This window comes from Pogona vitticeps, chromosome 5, assembly GCF_051106095.1.
Source record: "Pogona vitticeps strain Pit_001003342236 chromosome 5, PviZW2.1, whole genome shotgun sequence".
Taxonomy (NCBI): Eukaryota; Metazoa; Chordata; class Lepidosauria; order Squamata; family Agamidae; genus Pogona; species Pogona vitticeps.
In genome coordinates, this window is record NC_135787.1 from 14,674,341 (window position 1) to 14,693,904 (window position 19,564).

The 19,564-nt window shown below is 42.3% G+C and overlaps 1 protein-coding gene across 2 annotated transcripts in view; it reads right to left on the reverse strand.

Annotated features, from left to right (window-relative positions):
• LOC110080525 (broad substrate specificity ATP-binding cassette transporter ABCG2) overlaps window positions 1-19,148 on the reverse strand; it is a 44,389-nt gene extending 25,241 nt beyond the window's left edge. The window contains exons 1-2 of one of the 2 annotated variants that reach the window (XM_073001978.2): window positions 19,016-19,148; window positions 2,684-2,901 (exon numbers count right to left, since the gene is read on the reverse strand). In XM_073001978.2, the coding sequence (XP_072858079.1) occupies window positions 2,684-2,880 (197 nt within the window). In that variant the 5' untranslated portion in view covers window positions 2,881-2,901; window positions 19,016-19,148. Of the gene's footprint in view, window positions 1-2,683; window positions 2,902-12,909; window positions 13,250-19,015 lie in introns of those variants that run through there. The other variant, XM_073001977.2, reaches the window with a different exon arrangement.
• Window positions 19,149-19,564: the final 416 nt, after the last annotated feature.

Below are 19,564 nucleotides of genomic sequence, written 5' to 3' on the forward strand. Positions count from 1 at the left end.
CAAGGCATGACATTGCCATTTTCCATGCAGCGATATAATTAATATACTGCGAAGAACAAGGAAGGAAATAGGAAGAAATATGGAAGTCTTAAAAGAATTCATGTTTAGAAAAAAAAAGATAAGCCATTAGTCCACCGATCTTCCCTGAAACTTGGACACTAACTCTGTGGTATATAAGGGCTCGTAGCAGCTGCTTTCATAATCCATTGTTTCAGCTTTATGTAACTGCATGTTACCAAATATTCTGCAGGGAGTTAACTCCAGGACCTTTCACACACAGGGCAATATAATCCGGTTAATAATTTATAGCTATATTATACACAGCTGTCAAGGTAATACAGAGTTTCTACGGCTTCATGTGTCCCTTGAAGGAAACATGAAAGAAAATGATATACAGTACTAAAGGCTATCATCCAAAGAGGGAACATATCAGCAAAAGGAAGAAGTTGTGTCTGCAATCCGAACTTTGCCTCCTGTGGTTTGCTCCCTTGGGCCCAGGCTGTCTGAAGGACCACAATACCCCATATGAGCTTGTTTGGTTTCTAAGATCCTCTGGGGAGGCCCTTCTCTCAAATTCCACTCCCTTCCTCAGGCCCCTTTGGTGAGGTTGGAAGAAAGGGTCTTCTCAGTGGCGGCTTCCAAGTTTTGAAATGCACTGCTCAGAGACGCCAGGTCGGCTGCCTCTCTCTTGTCCTTCTACCATCAGGCAAAGAGCTTCCGGTCCAGGCAAGCTTTTAAGCAATAGGTGTGGGGTTTAGGAATGCTACATTTATTGAAATTTGAGATTTTAATATTGCTATACATTTACCGCATTTTTTGTGTATAAGATGCCCCCATGTATAAGACGTCCCCCACTTTTCTAATCCAAAATTAAGAAATCTAAGTGGGGCTTAGCAAGTGTAGGGGGAAAGGGATCAAAGCACTGCAGGATCGCTTTGATCCCTCCTTTCCCCTCCACTTGTTTTTGTTCTCTCCTCAGCTTACTTCCGTGTATAAAACTACCCTCAGTTTTTAGTCTAAAGATTGTAGACATAAGTATAGTCTTATACATGGAAAAATACGATTATTTTTCTAGTATGGTTTTTATGATTCTGTAAAATAAAATAAAGACCAAAAATTTACTACAGTTAGTCAAACAGTCCGACATGAACAAACTGCCTCTCTTATAAAGCACTCACTAATGACACCAGGGGAATCCAGCATATTTGGCGTTAGATTTCTGAAAAACCTAAAATTGTGAAGGAGGAGGATTTCTCACCGAACTGCATCAGCTGTTTATTAACAACTACCAAATACATTTCATTCAGCACAAGATTATTTGTCTTCTTTTTGTTGCTGACTCGGTGCCAGTGACCTCACCACCACCATTGTCAACTTTATTTTTTCTTTGAAGGAAGCAAAAAATTATGTTTAGTGGGCCAGATCTCACAGCGGCTTGCTAGAGGGAAACACGGCCGCTTGCGCAAGATGGGTCAGCTGATTTTAGCAGAATGATCACACTGCTCACCACTACAACTATGCAGAAATGCCGATTTTGAGGATTAGAGGACGTTTTGGAACAGTATAGAACAAGGGAAAGAAGGCTACGTGAGATAGGTGAGGCCACCAAACACCAGGTATCTCATGTTGTGCAAATGGAAGCACTTTCATTATCATCATCTCTGAACTGCAGAATTGGAAGGGACTCAATGGATCATCAAGTCCAACCCCTGTCAAGGAGACATGGGGGGAGGGTCAAATTCCCAATCTTTAGCTCTGCAGCCAGATACCTAAACTACTGACTATCCAGGAATTCAATTTTACAGCACTCCATTCAGCCCACTGAAATTAAACAATGGGCTGCTGCACTGATGAACTTGGACTGCATTTTAATTCCATCAGACATCATGCTCTTACATAAATAGTGCAAGGATCTTACTGATCAGGCTTTCTCAGGAATGGAGAACACATTGCCTTATAACTATCTAGGCATTACTAGAGGGAACAATTCCACCCCTTGAGTCTACTGTCAAGTAGAAGGAAGGCTGTATTTGACATAAAGCAAGTTCATGCATTTTAATAGTAATGTACATAGTGGCCTTTGCCAAGGTTTTCAAGGTCTCATGAACTCAAAAGTAGTTTAACCAATCCCTCCTTCTGGTGATGCTGTGGAACAATGCAGCTTGCCCAAAGTTATAAAGATGGCAAGGTACACCGTAACTCAACCAGCTACACATTCGCTGACTGATCCTGAGGGGCTTTCTCTCCAGGGAGATCTAGTGGGGATTTAAACCCCTGAACCCTGACTCCACAACTAGGAGCTCCAACCCACCAAGCTACATCAGCTCCCCTTAATGCCTTTTAGTGGCAACTGAACTGCAAACAGGTAGGCCTCTGAGTCACTTCCTGCCCATGCCATCAACTCGTTTGGTGGCCTTAAGAAAAATGGCTGTCCTCTCACCCTCATTCTCTGATTGACAACATGGAGAGAATAATGCTTATTCACATTACAGAATTGTTGTAAGGACTGCTAAATAACAGAGTATACCACAGTACTATTTTCAAATACTATAATGAAAATAGTACTGTATTTCATTATAGATGAAATACTGTCAACTCCTTGAAAAGGGCAATACAAAAATGTGTGTGTTTTCATAAAGGAAGAAAGCAAAGTACAGGATCTCACTGAGAAATAAATACATACTTTATGTCTGTGAGGATGTTTTTCTTGACTATTTTTCGACAACCGATAAAGCCAGTTTTTGTCTTCACTCTGTAGCAGATATTGTGAAAACTGACGGTGGAGGCCCGTGTTGTGCTCCAGGTGGACACCTTTGGACTTGGGACGCCATTCATACTGGAATCTGACATTGAGATGTTGACTTGGGAATTGTGCGCCATCTTCTTTAAGAAGCTTCACCCCTGTGGGCCATAAAAAACAAAGCTGATGACCACACACAGACACACACACAACACACAACAAATTTCGGGCACATCACTTTGTACACTCCCCCTTACAGATATATGGCAAAAGATTTGCCAAATTTCTCCCTCCAACCCAACTGCCCTGCCCCCATTGCAAGATATTGAACAGATATAATTATGGAGGTGGATTTGCGAGGTTGGAAACACTAGCCCATCAGCACTCTGCACAGACAGGTTGCAAAGAAGAACACACCTTGTATCGGAACGCAATGCAGTAAGTGCACTTCTATAATAACAAGGAAGTTATATGTATATAAGCCTTAGATTTTTAGCATTTTGACCTTAAATAAGCAAGACAGCCAGTTTGCAGACAAACTAAGTTATGTGCTGGAACAAGATTTGTCATTTGTGAAGCAGCTAAGTATTACCAACAGCCCCTAACTCTTGGTCTCGCTTCCTGCATTATTAATAGAACCTTCCCACTCTTCTCTAGTATAAGTGCCATGTTCGTGGGTTTATTTATTTATTTATTTATTTATTTATTTATTTATTTATTTGATTTATACCCCGCCTATCTGGTCCGAAAGGACCACTCTAGGCGGCTAACAACCATAAAAATAATATAAGACAACGAAAATGGACATTTCTAAAAAAGGAAAGCACTACATTAAATCATATAACACACAAAGCAAAAAAACAAAAACAAAAAAAGAGGGGGGTCAAAAGGTGTATGATGGAAAGGCCTGCCGGAACAACCATGTCTTCAATTGCTTCTTGAAGACACCCAGCGAGGGAGACCTGCGAATCACAGGAGGTAAGTTGTTCCAGAGGCGAGGAGCCACCGCCGAGAAGGCCCGGTTTCTTGTCTTCTCCTTCCGGACCTCCCTCGGCGTTAGGCTCCTCAGCCTCATCTCCTGGCTCGCACGGGTGACACGGGTAGATCTTGGTGGGAGTAGGTGTTCCGCCAAGTATCGAGGCCCTAAACCGTTTAGGGCTTTATACGTAAGCATCAACACTTTGAAGTCGATGCGGAAACGGATGGGCAGCCAATGCAAGGCGGCCAGAGTGGGTGAAATATGTTGGTATTTTTTCACACCACTAATTAATCTGGCCGCCGCATTCTGCACCACCTGTAGTTTCCGCAGCAGCCCCCAAGGTAGCCCCACGTAGAGCGCATTACAGTGGTCTAATCTCGAGATTACGAGCGCATGTACCAAGGTAGTGAGCGCCCCCACATCAAGGTAGGGTCGCAGCTGGATTCCAGGAATTGGCACATCAACCACAGTATTCCATAGATGTCAAGGCTAACTCTGACATGCCTTGTGTGAGCAGTAGAAAATCTCCAGCCTTTGCCCAAGCCCTTTTCAGAGGAGGACTCAAGCCGGAAAACACATTAGATTAAAAAAAAAAACCCTGCTCATTACACACACTAGCCACTGCATCACAAAGCATCAGTGGAGAATGAAAGTAGCCAAATCTATGTCAAAGATACATACCTAGCCCTCCAGTAGAATAATCTCCAGTCCACTGTACTACATGCAGTGATATCTAAGTTGGGAAGAAGCTGTCCATATAGAGACAGTCAGTCAGACAGACAGACACTTTGGTAGGACAATAATAAAAGGAATCATTATTGACCCCCACAGTGTTGGGCTGCACCAGAAGGAATGTACATACAAGGACTACGGTATAGCCTTCTTGCAAGTCCTTTGTAAGCAAGCTGTGCTGTTGCTGCTGGAACAAGCTGAAGCAAAAATGCCAAGGAAAGGTAACCCTGACCTAAGTGCAGCCCCACCTCACTGTTTAACCTGTCAAACTTTATGGGTAGGAAGATAAGGAGGATGAATAACCCCATAGCCAAAGATAGCAGAATCAACTACGTACAAGGGCTGGTCCTATGAACAGCAGGAACCAAAACTGCACCAGAAAATACTGAAGTGAATGACCGAGTAGCCACGAGGCCTCTGGTACTCCTTCCTGATTAGTTCTGGAGAGCACTATACACCGTTTCTTGATGAGTTAAAACATTCCCCTACAATGGGCCAAAGTTTTCCCTAAGGCTTGACAACTATGGGTAAAATTCAAGCAAGAGACAGAAGTCGTCTAATGGGATTTCACTTCTGCTCTCCCCCTCCTCAACATTCTTTATCCACAGGTGTTTAAAAAGTCAACGCCTTATTGGCTCCAGGTATTCCATTCCCGATTCGTTGTGGTTGTGCTGTCAACTTGCCTCCAACCTATCCTCAACAACCCTGCTCAGCTCTTCTATGCTCAGGTCTGTGGCTCCCTTTAGGGCAGGGGTCTCAAACTCAATTTACCTGGGGGCTGCTGGAGGCAGAGTCTGGGTGAGGCTGGGCCGCATCAGATTTTCCACCAAGCGGAGCAAGAGCCCGAGGAAGCCGCCCAGGAGTTTCCTTAGCCTAGCTGGGGCACCGAGGAGGAGGAGGGGCAGTGAGCGAGCCCCTCGTCCTGGCCATGACTCCCTCCAGCTCCTTCTTCACTACTAGCACCACCAGCAGGACGAAGAAGTATAGAAGGAAGGGAGCGCCGGCGACCGCCTAGCCAGGGGGAGGAGGGCACAACATAAAATTTAAAAAAAAGCCCTCACAGAATTTGCCTTTCCAAAGGAGAAAAGCCCCCACCGGTACCCGCAAAATTAAACAGAACGGGGTGGGGGGCCCAACAGGTGCATGCGCATGCATGCACACACATGCACATGGAGGTCCGGCAACCTTCCTCTGAGGGGCCCCCTCAAAAAAAGGTGTACTCAGCAGCAGCAGCTATCCCCACCACGACAGGCGAGCTGGCTGGCAGGCTCCAGTTCTGGATGGAGGGTGCAAGAGGCGCTGTCTTGGGAGAGAGCCGGAGAGCGAGGCGAGGCTTTTTTTTACTCTTGACAGCAGAAGATGCGTGGGCGCTTCAGGGGGGCAGGCAAGGTGGGGGCCACAAACTATCATCCGGCGGGCCGCAAATGGCCCCCAGGCCGCATGTTTGAGACCTCTGCTTTAGGGTGTCAATCTATGTCATATGTGGTCTTCCTCTTTTCCTGCTGCCTTCAACCTTTCTCAGTATTAGTGTCTTTTCCAGAGAACTCTGCCTGCCTGCTCGTGATGTGCCCAAAGTAGAACAGCCTCAGTTTCATCATTTTGGCCTCTAGAGATAGCTCAGTCTTGATTTGTTCTAGGGCCCATTTGTTTGTCTTTCTGGCAGTGCAGGGCATCCACAGAGCCGTCCTCCAGCACTATATTTCAAATGAATATTTCCCCCCTGTAAGCTTTCTTTACTATCTAGCTTTCATAACCAGTCATGGTAATCAGCAATACAAGAATATGGATAATCTTGGTCTCTTCATTCTCAACATCAGCGTTGTGTGTTTCTTCTATAGTCATAATTTTTGTCTTCTTAAAGTTCAATTGCAGTCCTGTTTTGTCACTTTCTTCTTTCACTTTCACTAGACGTTGTTTCAAGTCATTGCTGCTTTCCACTAGTAAAATGGTGTCCTCCACATATCTTAAATTACTGATGTTTTTTCCAACAATTTTCAGCTTCCTTTATCACAATCTAGTCTGGCTTTCAATGTGATTTTTTTATGCATACAGACTGAACAGATAAGGGAATCAAGTGTATCCATGTCTGTTACCTTTGCCTAGAGGAAACCGTTCTGTTTCTCCATAATCTCTCTTAATGGTACCTTCTTGTCCACAGTACAGGACAATGAAATGTTGAGGCACACCCATTTCTTTAAGAACAACCCATAGTTTCCATGATACACACAGTCAAATGCTTTGCTGTAGTCTATAAAGCATAGACTGGTCTGAAATTCTTTGGTGTGCTCCTGAAGTCAGCTTTATTTGCAATATGATCTGAAGTGCCTCTTCCTTTTGGGACTCCAGTTCGAACATGATGCATTTTTTATACCATATCATTCCAACTCTATGAGCATCACCTTGCTTGTATGTGAAGTTACTGCATTCCTTGGCATCTTCTTTCTTGGAAATTGGAATGTATATTGAACATTGCCAGTCTGTGAGCCATTGTTTCATTTGCATATTTGTTGGCATATTCTCATTAAGATTTTGACAGATCCAAACTTTATGGCTTGAAATATTTCTACTGGTATCCCATCTACCCCTCGTGATTTATTTTTTCCCCATTGCTTTCAGAGCAGCACTCATTTCACTTTCTAGAACTGCAGATTATTCATCACAGGATTCCTCTTGAAAGGAGTCTATCATCCTTTTATTTCTTCTGTATAGGTCTTCAACATACTGTTTTCATCTTCTCTTTATTTTCTCTTGGTCAGTTGGCATGCTTCCTTGTTGGTGATACAGCATTCCTAATCAAGGCTTACGTTTCCCTTTGATTTATTGGATCCCAGGTTATAGTGTAACATAAACAGCAACTCAAGCAATCTCCCTTCTTCCTTCCGGGAGCCTTTTAAAATCACATAGCAAACGACATCATTTCAGTCCAATTTTGTTTGAAATGAGACTCTTGTTTCCTCTCCTGTTGCACTGAAAGCTCTCTTGATGAAGATACTCCAGTTATTCACATTTTATAATAACATGGAAATGTACAGGAAGATGAGCAACTTTTTACTTTTTTAAAATTATTTACATGTTATTTTTAACATAATGTATTCACAGTTTTAAAAAGCCCAACATTTGCTAAGATGCAAGAAGATTATGCAGAAATATTTTCATGGGACTAGCTGCATGCTCTGGCAAATAATTTTTGGATTTTTGAACTCTGGATATAGTAGAATGCTGCTTGTTCTTTAATGACTCATAGACATGACAAAATCTAATAGCAAACACTGAAAGCATTGACTTCCCAAGGCATGTCTTCAATCTGCAAGCTGAATCTTTCGTGAGGCAACAGCTACACACAAAACAGTTCACCAAAGACTGAACACCATCACACTCTGTCTTTTGAGTTTTGTTGTTAGTGCAACAACAGTTAATGATAATAAATCCTGGCTCAGATTTAGTACACAACAAGGACCCTGATGCGTAGCACACAATCTAGCAAAAGTCCCCCATAATCATGTCACATTGAAATCAATGGGATAGGCTAGTTTTCAATTTTACACTGACATTTTTTATGATTAGCATTTGCTGGACTATGCCCATACCAAGAAAATACACTGTACCTCATTACAATTTACTAATTTATTATTACTTATTTCATATATGGTGCTTCAATAAATTTAAATGGTTCAAGTAATTTATTAATAATTATTTCACATATAATGCTTTTTAAAAACTACATCATTTAAGATGAAACACCCATTGTAGTCTAGTGGATAGTGTGATGGCCTAGGACACAGGGGACCTGCGTTCAAATCCCTGCTTGGCCATGGTAATACATGGAAGGATGGGTGGAATTGGTAAAACCATTTCTTAAATATCTCATATATCTTAAAAGCCCTATTGGAGATGCTATGTTAGTTGTGATTTGACAGCACATAACGCATGTACACAAGATTAGATATAGAAACTGCTTACATCAAAAGCAAAGAGATCTTAAGAAAAGAAGTATGTGATATAAAAGACTATGGAAATGGGGATGATGAATGGACAGCAAGAAGTTAAGTAAAAACAGAAACTCAAATCTGCAGTGTAAATTTAGAACTAGGTTGAGATGCCTGTCTGTCAGGAAGTGGGACATTCCATGGGGAGAGAGCATAAAAGAACATCTATTAAGGGCAGAAAAATGACTTTTAGGTGTGGCGAGTATATGATGCCAGCAAAATATAAATAGCATGAAAACACAAAAAGTCAGTAACTTAACCAGCTGCTTTTTGAATAACAGGTGTTGGTGTGTAGAGTTTAGGAAAAGGGATCAGATCTATTTGGGAAAGTTTCTTGTTATTTATCACATGCTGTCAACTCACCTCTGACTTATAGCAATCCTATGAGTAGGTGTCGTCCATAGTGTCCTATCATGAACAACTCTGGCAAATTCAAGCTTATGACTTTCTTTATGGCGTCAATCCATCTCAGATTTGGTCTTCCTCTTTTCCTGCTGCCTACAACTTTTCCTAGCATTACTGTCTTTTCCAGGGAGACTTGTCTTCTCATGATGTGCACCAAAGTATGACAGCGTCAGTTTTGTTGTTTTTGCCTCTTGAATTAGTTCAGGCCTGATCTGAAACAGAGCCCGCTTGTTTGCCTTTTAGGAAGTCCCAGGCATCCTCAAAGCTCTCCTCCACAACCATATTGTGAATGAATCTATCTTTTTCCTGTCACTTTTCTTTACTGTCCAGCTTCCACGTGTGTACATATTAATTGGAAATATAATATCATTGGGATCTTGGCCATATTCATCAAAGTCACATCTTTACATTTGATGATCTTCTATAGATTTTTCATAGCTCCTCTCCCAAGTTTCAGTCTTCTTCTGATTTCTTGGCCATAGTCTTCATTTTGTTTGATGAATGAACCGCAGTATACATTTGGAAAGTACTATTTATTTTAGGGTTTTGTTGTCATGGTAATAAGCAATTGATATTCAAAAGCAAAGGTTTCATAACTGAAACCTAGTGTCTTTAAGTATGAAATTCTTTTGCATCTGTATGATACTTTTGGGGGAAGTCACGTTTATATATCATTTCTGAGTGGACGCGACACGGCCAGGTTTAGTCCTATGAGTTATAGACAAACATTTTCTCCCAGATTTCCACTATAAAGCTTTTACTGCTAATGGCAGCCTCTCAAGTGCAGTGCAAAGGTATGGTGTTGGATAAAGGTTTTTAAAAGGTTATGAAAAAACAAAAGTTTAATAGCAATAGGAAATGAGATAAGGTCATCTAAATAAGAAAGAAGAAAGGTTGTTTATTTTCATGTTATATGTACTGCTAAATGCTGACTACTTTTTAATTTATTTTCATCTTAAACATTTAGTCCTGTGAGTCAGCTGGATAAAACCGAACAAATAAATATCGCAGGGGGAAACAGTGACAGCAAAATACAATAGCATTCACAGCCCGGTCCAACATATGTCTGCTTAGAAGCAAGTCCATTTGAGTTCAATAGAATTTCCTGGTAAGTCTCTAGAAGACAGCATTCTCAATCATCACAAATGCCATCTTGAACATAAGAGTTTTAATCAACTTGCTAAGGAAACACACTGAGCTGGCCATATGGGTTTGCTGAGCATAGAACTGCATAGACAGGATGCAACAATACAGAAGGTGCTGACTGTTAATGTACCATACATCCAGATGCATTGGGATCTACTGGCAGACTGAGGTTTACTGGTGGATCTACAGATGATTTAGATTAGATTGACAAGGACTTTTGACTCCCAAGGATTTAGCCAAAAAATATATATATAAAAATTCTCCTTCTCTACTGAGCTGCTGAAAGAAAACGAGAGTGTGTGGGAAAAAGAAAAGTGATTGAAGAATCTGGGTTTGTTACACAATTTTATGCCTGCCTTTCTGAAGAAGGAGACCACTCAATTGTCCCGGTTTGATTGTCCTAAAGAGGGTTGTCCTGAGGTGCAATATGCCATTTTGGTCAATCCTGGCATCCACATGCAAGGTTTGTGTGGTTTCGGGGCAGAATCACACACACACACACCTCAAGTGACCCCATTTATCCCATTCCTCACTTTAAAGGAAAAAAAATCCAAGTGAAACAGTATTTACCTGCAGTTTTAGAAGAGGTCACCATGTTAGTCTGAGCAAATATATCAGACAAAATCCAAGGAAACAATACAATACAATACAAATACAAAAACATGTGAAACCTTAAAGACTAGCCATTCCATTTTAATGTAAGCTTACATGGACACGTGCACTTCATCAGACATTAAGAGACAGAATGAAATTAAATGAAATGTATATGAAATATCAGTTTCACATTCAAAATATTCATTGGTTACATGCAGTAATTAGGTCTATGTTTGTTTTACAGTCCTGTTGTAAAAATACATCAGGAAGACAGAAAATTGACACCAGGTCTGAGCAGAGATGAGAGGTGGCAGGGGAGGGGAGAGAGAGAAAGGGGGGTTGAAGATGCAATTAACCTCAAGAGGAGAAAGAAAATACTGGATTACTGAGCGAATAGTTCAGGACTGAATGACAGGGGCTTTTAAAACAAAAAAGAACACCTTTGCTTCCTCTTCTATCTTCTTCTCCATGGAGACACCGTAGGAAGCTTTCAATTTGTTAACAACTGCTTAGGTCCTGCAGCAGCTAAGCTGAAACTGACAGCAAGCCATCTGCTTTGGTTTGATCCTGGCCACCACAAATGTCAGAAGCAAACCAAAATGGAGCAATCCCACCTGCGCACGCATGCCCACGCAGACACAGAGTGGCCGGACAGAGACCAAAAAGATGCAGGTAGGCATTGATCTGGACAGATTCGTTCACAATTGCCCATATGCTTGCTGTGAGCCGCCCAGAGTAGACATCGTCTAGATGGGCGGCATATAAAGTTTAATAAATAAAAATAAATTAAAAAATAAATGCCATGCGGTTGCCAGAAAAAGGAGCACACCAGCCTATCCCCAAAGTGGACCAAACCATAGGGCAAATCCCCATCGAATCACACCCCGAATCACTGTTTCACACATTCGCTTCTACTGAATGGACCTCAGGATTCTAGTGAAAAGCAAAGCAAAACCAACAAGACTGAAGTCTACCCATCCATTACACACATTACTGGAAGGATTATAAAAATATACCATGCATCAGCATGCACTGAGCTTCACTTAACAATTTCCTCCTTAAAATACCAGCAGGTAAGACATAAAACTGCCCTGATCCATATTATTTTAAACTGGTTTATCAGAAATTTTCATACCTTTTGAAATTGGCACACTCTATATGTATTCTATATTCTGCTATCTCTAATCGAGTTCTAAAGGTACAACAATACATGCTAAGATGTGTTTTCACAAGCAATGCTAAGAATGCCTTTTAGGTTGCAATCTTATACCCATTTTTGGGGGGTAGGCACAGCCACATGCAATGGGACTTATATTGGTGAGTCAGCATGCAGAAGAATGTGCTATAGCGTGCATAATTTGTAGATTTTGTTTATGTGGAACAGAAAATAGATGAGTCAGTTTCAAACAGAACACACATTTGAGTCATTGAGATTCATTCATTCTTTTGTATTACCAACATAAAATCAGATATGCGAAATGCCATTTAAGTGGCACTTGTGACAAGTGGTCAAACTTGTTTAATAGCTATTTTGTTTAATAGCTATTTTGTTTTGGCAGAATTCACAGAAAAACTATGGTTTTAAAGAAACCCCTTTTCCCACAATATGAGAGACATATTTTAGCCAAAAGAAACTAACTGCACACTTTCATTCATTCCCATGCCTGGTTAGTGAATCTGGCAAAAAATGTTCTTTTTAGTTAAAACAGGTGAATATTCTGTAGTGATTTTTATAATTATTATTCAGTTTGTGTCTTGGTAAATTCTCATTGAAATTATTGACTTCATGAGATCAGTCCCTTAAAAAGCAGTATTTTAGTACTTACTTACTTACTTACTTACTTACTTACTTACTTACTTACTTACTTACTTACTTACTTACTTACTTACTTACTTACTTACTTACTTACTTACTTACTTACAGTGAAGAGTCAGCTGTTTAAAGGTAAAGCTGTTGTTGGACAGCACTGGATAATCTCAGAGCACCTTTATTTAATTACTCTGATCTAAACCTGTTTTTATCCCAAATATACTCATTTATTTATTTCTGTCACTTTCAATCATTCCTTCTTAATTTACTGATATAATCAGAAGCTGACTGCATGTTTTTCATTCATTTCCTTCCTCGGTCGGTGAATCCAGTACAAAACTCTTCCATTTAGTTCTAACACCGAGGAAAACCCAAAGGCAAAGATCACCATTACTCAAGCCACGTCCTTATTATTTTGAGGGAAAAACACTTCAAAACACACAGTCTGTCTCAAGCGTGGAAAGCGGAGGGGGGGGGGAGAGAGAGTTATGGTTCCAGAGATCCATTTTGGACTTACCTTTGTTGAAATTAAAAGGCAATAGCAGAATATAATAGAACTATATTCTCAGAGCAAAACTTGGAGAAGGAGAGTTTTGTACAGTTTTCAGGAAGGCAAAGTCTCTCCCTGGCCGAAGCATCCAAAGGACCACTTTCTGAAGCCTAAAAGACTAATCCACAGGAAAAGCAGCTGGTTGCTTTTCCCCTTTCGGGCTCCTTTTGGGTAACTCCTCTTTTCCGGGCCTTTTACAGGAGACAACTCAACCCTCCCCTTATCAGCTACAATTAAGGGAAGGATGAAAGGTCTCCTTTAGGGAGGGGCAAGCTCAAACTTTGTTTGACTAAGCTGGCAGTGTCACAGGAACCACCCGCTATGCGTGCAGAAAGAAACACTTTGGTGTTTGACCACACGCCCAGTTCCTTCCTGTTCCCCAGCCCGGTCCCAAATTATGGGGGGAGGTGGGAGGTGGATATTTCATCTAGATCTGGGGGGGGGGGGGATATGTCTGGCCTGACTTGATCTGCAAATTTGTAACTACGAGCGAAAATGTTTGTTCGTTTGTTTATTTATTAAATGCATATATTGTCCTACTTAGTGAAAGTTTACACAAGAAACATTTTAAAAACCACAGGAATATCAGTCTCACCAACCCTGATCTGATAGCACATAACACATAAAGCCAGAAAACCAACCACATCAAAAGTTAACAGGTAACTCGTAAGGTCATGTTTGAGGATGCTTATGCAGGGTGACTGACCTATTATCTCGAGACCTCCTGAGGTATTCAAATAGCTCACACAATAAATGAGACTGAGGCAAGCACACAAACAGCCCCGCTCTGTCACGGTCAACCTCGCGCTCCGGAAATTAGAGACAAACATCTGCAATGAAGATTTTTCTGACACTGGGAAAAGCAGAGGTCTAATCATAAAAGACTACCTGAGGTGAAAAGACTTCAAGATTAAGATGTTGGCTTCCATCTCATGGAAAGCAAGAAAAGCAATGATGGAAGGGGTGCCCATGTCTCCCACACACACATCTTCCTCATTAGGCATACATGTCAACCCCCTTCTTCCTCATCAGGTGGGTCATTTGACATCTGGAATGGAGCTTGACAAAGTTATATCTCTTGTATTATCCTTCTAGAACCACCCTCCCCTCTGTTGGCATGGTCAATGACAGGGGGGGATCATATTGTATTTCAAAAATGTAACTTCCACAAACTCATTTTCTCAATAGGGCCTAAGTGCCTGGATTGTATGATATTTGCTAAAGACAAATAGAAGCACTGAAAAATAAACAGTGCGCTAAGTAGCAAGCTTTAGTTTGAAACAAGAAGACACGTGCGGTCTCAAGCACTAACAGTGCCAGAGTTTCTTATCTCCTGCTGTCATTTCCTACTCATGGGTAGGAGGACCCCACAGGATGTGTCAGCTCAGTATGGAGGGAAAGATAAGTAGCATAACATTTGGGAGTCCCGGTGTTTCAGGACCCCAGTGCTGCTGACAGGGTTTGCTTTTATGTGCCATCAAGTCAGAACTGACTGACAGCAATCCTAAGAGGGTTTTCAAAGTAAGTGAAGTATTTAAGCAGCGGTTTCACCAGTTCCCACGTCCCACTGAATTTCCAGGGCACAGCTAGAGAACCAACCCCAAATCTCCTGAGTCCTACTCCATCACTCTGTCCACCTCACTTCACTGGATACCCTTGAAGGATTTACTAACTGTATAATTTATGGGTGTAAATGAACTATGTAGGCCGCAGGCCTTGTCAAGAAATGTAGAAGAACCGGTGTTTGAATGTACCTTTAGTTGTGAGAACAACGTGTAAGTTCTAATGGGAATTGGTCACACCCCTGTATAATACAACAGGCTCATCCAAAGAAATTTGCTCCATGGGTCAAAGATGTCCCCCCCCACACACACACACACACTCCCATTCCATACACAGAAGTAGACAGGTCTGGCTATGCAATTCTACTTCAACACTGGCCAATAAATGGGACAACACTGTACCGTGCTCCTAGGTTTATGCGGCATATGGTAGGTGGCAGGGCACATACAATCCTATCGCCCAGCTTATTGCCACTGCTCTGTGCAATCTCTGTGTCATGTTGTGTCTAATGATAAAGGTAAAGGTTCCCCTTGACAATCTTTGTCCAGTCGTGTCCGACTCTAGGGGGCGGCGCTCATCCCGCTCTTCAAGCCATAGAGCCAGTGTTTTGTCCGAAGACAATCTTTCCGTGGTCACATGGCCAGTGTGATTTAGACACGGAACACTGTTTACCTTCCCACCGAGGTGGTCCCTATTTATCTACTCGCATTTGCATGCTTTCGAACCGCTAGGTTGGCGGGAGCTGGGACAAGCGACGGGTGCTCATTCCCTTGCGTGGATTCGATCTTACGACTGCCGGATCTTCTGACCCTGCAGCACAGGCTTCTGCGGTTTAGCCCACAGCACCACCACGTCCCTCGTGTCTAATGATAGGGTCAGCTCAATAATAGATGCATCTGCTCAAATGTGCCTATAATCATGCTGCCAGAAATTAAGAAGCTTAAACAAAAGGAGCTAAAACAAGTCAAAGAACAGCATTCTTCCTGTTTTTTAGAACGCACCAGACCTTTTTGGTTAATTACACAGATCAGACAATGGATGTTGCGGGAAGTGGGGGAGGGGGAGAAAAACTGAGCATTCATCTCAGGCCAAAAGAAATAATTCTCATGCACTGGAACAAGCAGCCCCCACCAAGGAACATAAGCTGATCTTTATGGAAAACCTGTGGCTCGGTGCATGGGACTTGCAGGTTTGTTCATTTATTTATTTATTTGCTTGGCTATATGGCTTTATAAAACACAAAGACGGATGGATTTCCAGAACCCTATTCACAGCATCATCAATTGAAATGCCTTCAGTATCAGGGCTAGGAAAGAAGTCTATTTAAGTCACTGGAGAAATACTTAACACTTGAGTAGCTAGACTAAAGAGAGCAAATGTGACTTTTGGGAACTACAATTCCATAATCCTCAGCTTTCATGACCACTGGCCATGGTGGCTTAGGTATTCTGGGAGCTATAGTCCAAAAAAGGATAATTTCCCTTCTCTGAATTAGGGCAAGAACCAAATACAGTATAAAGCAGCTATACTACAGTACAGAGATTTAACAACAGGTCTCCTCTAACTCCAGGAGCAAGTTGCTCCTGCAGTTAAATTAGATTAAAATTCCACACACATCCCTTGAATGGGTAGAGAAAATGAATTCAGTCACCAATGGTTAACTTCAGTAAGGATGTCTGTGGAGAGGAGGCTACTTCCTGCAGTGGGAAGCTGCGTATAGAAACAACCCATTAAACTCAGTTTCACATATTTGGGGAATTTCAGATATTCACTGGGAGGAAGACCTCTGCCTGAAATCTTGGAGAGTCACTGCAAAGCAGTAGGTAACACTGGGGATGGGAAATCTCTGGCCGGTACATTTGATGTGGTCCAAAAGACTCACCAGTCTGGCCTGTCATATTGTGCCAGTCCATGCCACCTTTCCACATTCCCCCTGCACCTTCTTCCCCCATTGTACAGTATTGCATGGAAGGACTTCTAAAACGTCCCATCCACCATGTTGCTGTGGGTATTAAAACAAGGCCTTCTGCCCCTCCCGATCCATGTTGGACAGCATGAAGCACCACTTTGAGGAGAAGAATGGAGCCATCATGCCCACAGCTCTTAATACAAATTCCTCATGTCACACATTTCAGGAGAGGTAAAGAGTGACAGACAGACCCTGCTTTGTCATAGGATGGCTGTTAGCAGCAGCACAGTGAGTGAAGTCAACTTTAGGCTACATATACTGTATAGGCATCCTTCAGTCTCAAGAGACTATGGGAACGTGCTCTGAATAGAGAACTTGGAACAGCGTCTACTGTGACTGAGAAGGCCAATTCGAGAGTGGCAATCCCTTCCACACTGAAGACAAATCCAATCGGTCTTCTGCACAGCTCTCTGATTTTGCTGGTTTCAGGACTGCCTCTTTGCCTCGGCCTGCTGGATAAGGGTCTCTTCAAATTGGGAGAGGCCATGCTGTACCACCTGCCTCCAGGCTGAATGCTCAGAGGTCAGTGTTTCCCATCTGTTGAGGTCCATTCCTAAGGCCTTCAGGTCCCACTTGCAGATATCCTTGTATCGCAGCTGTGGTCTCCCTCTGGGGTGCTCTCCTTGCACTAATTCTCCATACAGGAGATCTTTTGGAATCCAGCCATCAGCCATTCTCACGACACGCCAGAGCCAATGTAGACGTCACTCTTTCAGTAATGTATTCATGCTAAAAATTCCAGCTCGTTCTAGGACTACTCTATTTAGAATTTTGTCCTGGCACGTGAGGCCAAAAATGTGTTGGAGACAATACATATGGAACATGTTCAGCTTCCTCTCCTGCCATGCACAAAGCTGCCAGCTTCTTATTAAGCCATACTCTCTTTGTGAATTTAGAGAACATGGTAGCTGCTTTGCCAATGCATTTATCCGCATAGACAAAGCTATGGTTTTCCAGTAGTAATGTATGGAAGTGAGAGCTGGACCATGTCCAACTCTTTGTGACCCCATGGACCAGAGCACACCAGGCCCTCCTGTCTTCCACTGCCTCCCAGAGTTTGGTCAAATTCATGTTGGTAGCTTCAATGACGCTGTCCAATCATTTCATCCTATATCATCCTGTTCTCCTTTTGCCTTCACATTTTCACATCAGGGTCTTTTCCAGGGAATCTTCTCTTCTCATCCGATGGCCAAAGTGTTGGAGCCTCAGTTTCAGGATCTGTCCTTCCAGTGATCACTCAGGGTTGATTTCCTTCAATATGGATAGGTTTGTTCTCTTTGCAGTCCAGGGGACTCTCAGGAGTCTCCTCCAGCACAAAAATTCAAAAGCATCCATTCTTTGGCGGTCAGTCTTCTTTATGGTCCAGCTCTCACTTCCATACATCGCTACTGGAAAAGCTATAGCTTTGACTATGCGGACCTTTGTCGGCAAGGTGAGGTCTCTGCTTTTTAAGATGCTGTCCAGGTTTATCATCGCTTTCCCCCCAAGAAGAGGCGTCTTTTAATTTTGTGGCTGCTGTCACCATCTGCAGTGATAATGGAGCCCAAGAAAGTAAAATCTTTCACTGCCTCCATATCTTCCCCTTCTATTTGCCAGGAGGTGATGGGACCAGTGGCCATGATCTTAGGTTTTTTTATGTTGAGTTTCAGACCATTTTTGTGCTCTCCTCTTTCACCCTCATTAAGAGGCTCTAATTCCTCCTCACTTTCTGCCATCAGAGTGGTATCATCTGCATATCGGAGGTTGTTGATATTTCCTCCGGCAATCTTCGTTCTGGAAGGCTTAACGACTAAACAACAACAAATGCAAAGTTGCCCTGTAGTTTAGGGGAGAAAGGGCTGTAGCTGAGTGATATATTTCTTGACAACTTCCATTGGGGCATAGAAAGACCCTCAAGAGCCCTTGCTAGTGTAGATCCCGAAGCAGATCTATTTTGATTTAATATAGTACTAGACGTTGAGATCCACAAACTGAAGCTCGGTATAAAAGACCCAAAAGAATTCTGAGCCCAGTTTTCAATACCAAACTATTGAATTCAGAGTCCTACTTCAAAATCTATTGCTGATTACTGCCAAGAGATCTTGATTTCAATCCTATAATTTAGGACACGGCCAGCATTCCTTTAAGCAGCACAGATCATAGCCATATATAGTGGTGCCTCGCAAGACAAATGCCTCACAGGATAAAAACCCGCAAGACGAATGGTTTTTGCGATCGCTATGGTGCCTCACAAGACGGCTTCTATGGCCATGCTTCGGAAGACGAATGTTTTTAGCAAGACTGATGCCTCACAAGACGAATGAATTATTTTAGTCTTATGAGGTTCCCATAGGAATGCATTGTAATGCATTCCTATGGGAAACCACTTTTCGCAAAACAAAAATTTTGCAAGACAGCGCTACTCGTGGAACGAATTACATTCATCTTGCGAGGCACCACTGTACTGCAAATCACCCAGAGATTTACCTGACCCAGTAATACCGCCCATTCCCTGGTGAAAGCAATACAGACTGAACTAGATGGATCAACGTTTTGACTTACTCAAAGTCTTTCTCTTGCGAGCCCTTCTCTCAGCCTGCCACCATCAGAGGTGCTTTTGAAGGGGACATGAGAAGGCTTTCTTGATGGCCTCCCAGGCTCTGAAAACCCCTGCTAGAACAGAGCAGGTTGGCTCTCTCCTAGCTATCTCTGTTGACAGACAAAGACCTGTTTATTCAGGCAGGCCTTTGGCGACTGACCTTGTTGACCATGGAAGGGGCATTTAACTATATGGGTGCTGAAGTTTTCGCTTAGAGATATGTTTTTAAATTGGGTTTTAAATCTCCCATGTTTGCTCTTGTTTTATGTTTTAATTGCACCTGTTTTATTACATTTCATTGTAAGCCATCTTGAACTCCATTTTGGAGGGGGGAGGGATAAAGGTGGGATATGAATTCAAAATAAATAAATAAGCAGATAAACATTAGGAAGTTTGTGTGTTTCTAGGCATTCTAAATAGGCGCTTTCCCCCTATGAGCTGGAAGTGTATTCCACCACTGCAGATCGTGTCCATCCTCACTCTGATGCAGCCGAATAGCCAGCCTTGGATCA